The 6,576-nt window shown below is 41.8% G+C and overlaps 1 protein-coding gene across 1 annotated transcript; it reads left to right on the top strand.

The window, feature by feature from the left end:
* The first annotated feature begins 5,087 nt into the window (after window positions 1–5,087).
* LOC138023060 (uncharacterized transmembrane protein DDB_G0289901-like) lies at window positions 5,088–6,356 on the top strand. The gene has a single exon (XM_068870091.1). The coding sequence runs from the start codon at window positions 5,088–5,090 to the stop codon at window positions 6,354–6,356; it is 1,269 nt and encodes a 422-aa protein (XP_068726192.1).
* The last annotated feature ends 220 nt before the right edge of the window (window positions 6,357–6,576 follow it).

Genomic DNA, 6,576 nt, shown 5'->3' with positions numbered 1-6,576 from the left:
TTTCTCGCATTTACTTTATGATAAAATCTGTTAAATTTATGCTTTGGCGCGACTTGTCGATGATTATTTTACATTGTTAGCACCTCCTTGAAATATCTGACTTGCTCGCTACAGCGACTGCAATCTGGTAGGTTAGCTTACTATAAAACTCTAATGTCTGGTGCGCAGCAGAGCGCGTATTTTTCGCATTTTTCTTTCACAGCCGGCCTAGGTATTTAACGATTTTGCGGGGTCAGGTTGTTCCGGTTAGTGTTATCCTAAGAAGGGCTGTTGTCGATGACACAAGCAAAGTATAGACTGAAACAGGGGTACCCACCACACAGGCACATTAGGTTGGCACTCCACTGAATGCATTACCTTTGCCAACGACTTCATGCAAACTTCGAACAACTGGTTGACAGCACCAACAAAACAGGCATGCGAAAGACAAAACTGACAGATCTTACTAACTTCAAACTAAATGCACATTTGTCTGTCATTAACGGATCAAACGTTTCCCAGCAGACAAGCAATAGGATCACAACCTTGCAGTTTTTGTTTCTTCAATTATTCAATTACACGATCATAAAAGAATCCCGGTTTGCTGCGGAAAACTGTTCTTGGCTTTAAATCGTTACTCTAAACTTGCCCCCAAATACTAAGAAAAAGTCCAAATGTCTCATAAAATGCACAAGAGTGCTCAAATTTTGCTCAAAAAAGGAAGAAATGCTCTCGGGTGCTCAAAATTCAAATTCGAAAAAAAAAACCCATCGCAATCGGGACGGGACGGGCCGGGCCTAGGTTGTAGTTGATTTCCAAAAGACAGTCTCGATACATTCACACAAAACGTGGTCAAGTAGTCGAAACTGAACTCAGTAATGGACAACTGGAAATTTTATAAGTGGAGAACCTATTGTAGCTACTTAGCAGGAGCATAAGGTTTGAAGATCGAACATCTTTTGGAACACACGGTCAGCCCATAGACGGAAACTCCGAGCTCAAAGTAGTCGTATACTTTATCTCCAAACTAAGGGTCTTCATCGACTAGCAATACTATTACGAAAGCCTGACAGACAACTATACTGATCCACTGACAATATTCACATTAAAAAACGTTTCGAAGGGGGAAGGGGGGGACTTCTGCTCACGTTGTCGAAAGTCGCTGTCATCAACATCAGTCCTTCTGAACGCTGTACTCTTCCGGATCGACGACCTCAATTGGCCGAAGCGGAAAGTACCATAATACTCTTTGTTTGTCCGCCCAAATTTTGAATAAGCATTGCTTTGTTTTCTCTTGAGGCCATTGTAAGTCTCAAGAGAAACAGGAAACAATGCTTATGTAAAATTTGGGTGGACGAACAAAGAGTATTTTGTCCGCTTCGGCCAATTCAGCTAATTGAAATTAAGGTTATACAGACCATATTATGCTAATCCATATTATGCTAATCCACTGATTTTTGGAAACAAAAATCAGGCTTTGATTCTAGCAAACGATTGGTTGGTTTTCCGTTGCTAATTTGAACTTCAAGCTCACTTCTTACTTCGCTAGAATAACGTCTGAAATAACTCTCAGTTGACACGATCTTCATTCGGTTCATTTTCAAAAACGTTCACACATTATTAGAAATTGTTTCTTGTGAAAAAGACTCGATCTCTCCAGTATAAAAACGAATAGTGACAAGCGAGCTGTGAAAGATTTTTCAAGTGCCGTCGTAAGATTTACCATATTTGTAGCCTGACTGTCACCGAAGAAAAGTTGCAAGCTGACTTGCTGGTAAAAGACTTCCATTAGGGAAAAGATATGAAATTTCGGCCTGGTTAGCAGATTTTCAGAAGAAACAAATCAGTAACGAAATATGTTTTGAATATTTCACGTCGCTCAAAAATTCGTAACTTCGACGCTTCGATCAAGTGTTCGTTGTTCCATTTAGCAAAATTCTATATCATGGGCAAGAACTTGTTTTGTTCACCTTGGTCTGTATAACCATTAGTTCAATTGTGCTTTGTGGATCAGGGAAACGTTTCACTTTGGCTAAAAGAAAATCGCGAGGGCTCGAAGCAGCAGCGAGGAGTTTTCAAAGCTTTCAAAGACATTAGAGTTATGTAATAAGCTCAAAGTAGTAGTTAATTTAGAGGAAGAGACCTTTTCTACTGGGCAGCATAGGGCGCTATGGCAAATCATTTCACAATAGTTTCTGTGCGCGAAAGGCTATCGTTATCTTGGTTTGAATGCAAACATTGGTATCAATGCAGTCAATGGATGGGATTATGACTGATTTTGAACCTGAAGCTGAAAAGGTTGCATACTTCGTCTTCAATGGCTGACATTTAAATTGTCTTTCGTTTCTACAAATTAGCCCTTTTTGCTTTGTCCAATAAAAAATTGTTCTTTCCAACTGTGATTTGAGCTATTTAAAGAACGAAGCAACTAGGGTTAAGTTGAACAAAAAGAAAGACAGTAAAATGACAGCCATTTTAGAAACAAGGTCTGGGACAATATGCTCGTGGCATAGTGCTTCGGCGACGCATTTCAGAAAGTTTCTTTGCGGAATTGGCAGTTAGCGATACTTTAACCGGTAGAAAAAGGTCTCGATATTTAAGGAGGCACAAACCAGTTTCAATACTTTGAACAAACTACTATTTGGAAGAATTAAGTCTTCCCGCCTGTTTCACGTAATGGCAACGTTATGGAACCATATGAGAAACCAGTAATTGCTGTACAAGATGCGGTCATTGACGTGGCGTTATAGGTCACCATAGCAACAAAAGAGCCCCCAAAAAAACACCTTTTATTTCGTCTTTATACGTTTATATCTCAAAGACGAACTCGGTGACGCCCAAGTTTTATTGTCGGAAAGTGATAAGCAAGGGTGAAGGAAATTCTATGGAATGCATTCATAGCCATCTTTGACAGGTGACTCTGTATCCGCTACAGAGAGTTTTAACTTATCCTGCCAATCACTTTCCAGTGATAAAAACTAGGGTCACTAAGTAAGTTTCTGCGATAAAAGAGTTTAAAGACAAAATATAGGTATGATTTTGGATGGCTCTTTTGTTGTTATGGTGACCGAGCAAATTTAATGAGTGCTTCTTGTCAAGCAGTAACTGGAGTTAAATTTGGTACTATAACATTGCCGTTACGCGAAACAGTGTTGGAGATGTAATCCTTTTAATAAGACATCCCCTCCAAACTATTGAAACTCGTATTAGCCACCTTAAGATACGCAAGCGTTACTGATACATCAATCTACTTACGCGAAAAAAAGTTAGTCAACACTGTTAACTTCACGCCACAAAAATAAAAAACTGGAGTTAAGACTTATTTTTAATTTATTCAAGATGTTGTCAGGGGAAACGCTGTGCAAAGTTAGTTATATTTTCCCGCCAAAAAACTTAGAAAAAGTACGGGCGCTTAAAGTACGCATGCGCCAACTTTTTTTTTTTGTCAATTATATAAAATTAAGACATTAAAGGTCACCATACAATGTAATTTAATGTTTAAAATAGTTTTTAAAGACACAATAAAATACTCAAGTTTTTTCAGTTTTGTTATTTTATTTGAAATTATTTTTAGTTTGTTTTTTTAAAAAAAATACGGCGCATGCGTATTGGGGGCGCCGTATTTTTTCTAAGTGTCATTTTAGCCCAGGGGTCAAAGTCCACCTTAGTTGAAGCAGGCTCAAAATAAATTGTTACAGAAGGGAAATGGGAGATAGCTTTCAACACAAATAGGATATTACATGGCCGCTTGGAGATACGAAATATTCACGAGTGAAATATTTTTCAACACGAGAAGAGTAATTTCGTATCTCCAAATGGCCATGTAATATTCTATTTATTATATAAACACCAATGAAAGGCGCGATTTTCGCGCGAAAGCTCACTTGGTATTTCATTGGTGTTTATATAATAAAACGTAATCTCGCATCGTCCGTCTCATGATGTATTCGATAGAGTTGTTGATCGAGGTATTTGGACAACGTACTGCAGTTTATTTTTACTATCCAATGAGACAGACGAATTGCACTTCAATATGACATAAATGACAAAGTGTAATTTGTCGACCTCATGGCCTGATTAAGACAAACTTCAGTACGTAATCAGAACGTCGTGATCTACGACTCGAGCAAATACATCCCGAGACAAAAGATTAGAGTCACATTTATAGGCACTTGTGTTGAAATTTATCTTCCTTAACTAACAAAATAGCTTGCAGCTGGTGTTAGTGTTTTCGCAGCGCTTGCCCGGTCGCCAAATTGGTTAAGTCAGCGGAAGTCCGACAGCACAATATCTGGCCCAGTTGTTCGATTCCGAGGAAAGATCAGCGCTAAAACCGGGTAAATACCATAATATGTGCTGAGTCGCACTTCACCCGGGATTAGCGCTTTCCGGACGCTTCGGACAACTCTGCCTTGGTCTTCCACTAACTCTTCCAATATAGTGACCCAACATCTCGCACTTGAAAAACACCAAAAACCATGCAAGTGACAAACTCGAAACAAAATTTGATTCTAAGCAACAGATACTGACAGTGCAACCCATATATAACAAGCTTAAGCCTACGCACATAAGGTAAAAAAGCGACTTAACAGTAATGAAATCAATTTATTCAATCTTGGACGCAAACGTTTGCAAAAAAACCGGTGAAGACAAGAGGGTTATATAAATCCGGGGGATGGACAGAAGGAAGGAAGGAAGGACAAAGGGTAATAAACAGTGTGACAAATGAGGTAATAAACGGTGTAATGAACGGTGGGACAAACAGAGGTTCAAACGGAGGAACAAATGAGGTAATAAAAGGTGTGACAAATGGTAATAAACGCTGTCATAAACGCTGTGACAAACGGTGGGACAAACGGGGTGACAAATGAGGAAATAAACGGGGAAATAAACGGTGGGACAAACAATAACAAACGATAACAAACGGTAACAAACGGTAAAAACGGTCGGACAAACGGTAATAAACGGTGGAACAAACGGTGGAACAAACGGTGGAACAAACGGTGGGACAAACAGTGGAACAAACGGTGGGACAAACGGTGGAATAAACGGTGGGACAAACGGTGGGACAAACGGTGGAACAAACGGTGGAACAAACGGTGGAATAAATGGTGGGACAAACGGTGGGCCAAACGGTAATAAACGCTGGAACAAACGGTGGGACAAACAGTGGAACGAACGGTGGGACAAACGGTAGGACGAACGGTCGGACAAACGGTGGAACAAACGGTGGAATAAACGGTGGAACAAACGGTGGGACAAACGGTGTGACAAACGGTGGGACAAACGGTGGGACAAACGGTGGAACAAACGGTGGAATAAACGGTGGAACAAACGGTGGAACAAACGGTGGGACAAACGGTGGGACAAACGGTGGAACAAACGGTGCAACAAACGGTGCAACAAACGGTGCAACAAACGGTGCAACAAACGGTGCAACAAACGGTGGAACAAACGATGGGACAAACGGTGGGACAAACGGTGGAACAAACGGTGGAACAAACGGTGGAACAAACGGTGTGACAAACGGTGTGACAAACGGTGAAACAAACGATGTGACAAACGGTGCAACAAACGGTGGAATAAACGGTGGAACAAACGGTGCAACAAACGGTGCAACAAACGGTGCAACAAACGGTGGGACAAACGGTGGGACAAACGGTGGGACAAACGGGGGACAAACGGTGGGACAAACGGTGAATAAACGGTGGAACAAAAGGTGGGACAAACGGTGGGACAAACGGTGGAACAAACGGTGGAACAAACGGTGTGACAAACGGGGGACAAACGGTGGGACAAACGGTGTGACAAACGGTGGGACAAACGGTGGGACAAACGGTGGAACAAACGGTGGAACAAACGGTGGAATAAACGGTGGGACAAACGGTGGGACAAACGGTGGGACAAACGGTGGGACAAACGGTGGAACAAACGGTGGAATAAACGGTGGAACAAACGGTGGAACAAACGGTGGAATAAACGGTGAAACAAACGGTGGGACAAACGGTGGGACAAACGGTGGGACAAACGGTGGGACAAACGGTGGAACAAACGGTGGAACAAACGGTGGGACAAACGGTGGAACAAACGGTGGGACAAACGGTGGGACAAACGGTGGGACAAACGGTGGGACAAACGGTGGGACAAACGGTGGAACAAACGGTGGGACAAACGGTGGGACAAACGGTGGAACAAACGGTGGAACAAACGGTGGAACAAACGGTGGAACAAACGGTGGGACAAACGGTGAGACAAACGGTGTGAAAAATGAGGTAATAAACGGGGTAATAAACGGGGTAATAAAAGGTGTAATGAACGGTGTGACAAACGGTAATAAACGGTGTGACAAGCGGTGTGACAAAATGGAGGGACAATAGATGTGACAAATGAGGTAATAAACGGGGTAATAAACGGGGTAATAAACTGTGTAATGAACGGTGCGACAAACGGTCGGACAAACGGTGTGACAAACAGTAATGAACGGTGAGACAAACGCTGTGACAAACGCTGTGGCAAACGCTGTGACAAACGGTGGGACAAACGGAGGAAAAAACGGTGTGAAAAATGAAGTAATAAAAGGGGTAATAAAAGGCGTGA

This window comes from Montipora capricornis, chromosome 11 (genome assembly GCF_036669925.1).
Source record: "Montipora capricornis isolate CH-2021 chromosome 11, ASM3666992v2, whole genome shotgun sequence".
Classification (NCBI taxonomy): Eukaryota; Metazoa; Cnidaria; class Anthozoa; order Scleractinia; family Acroporidae; genus Montipora; species Montipora capricornis.
This window is presented reverse-complemented; position numbering and strand designations above follow the sequence as displayed.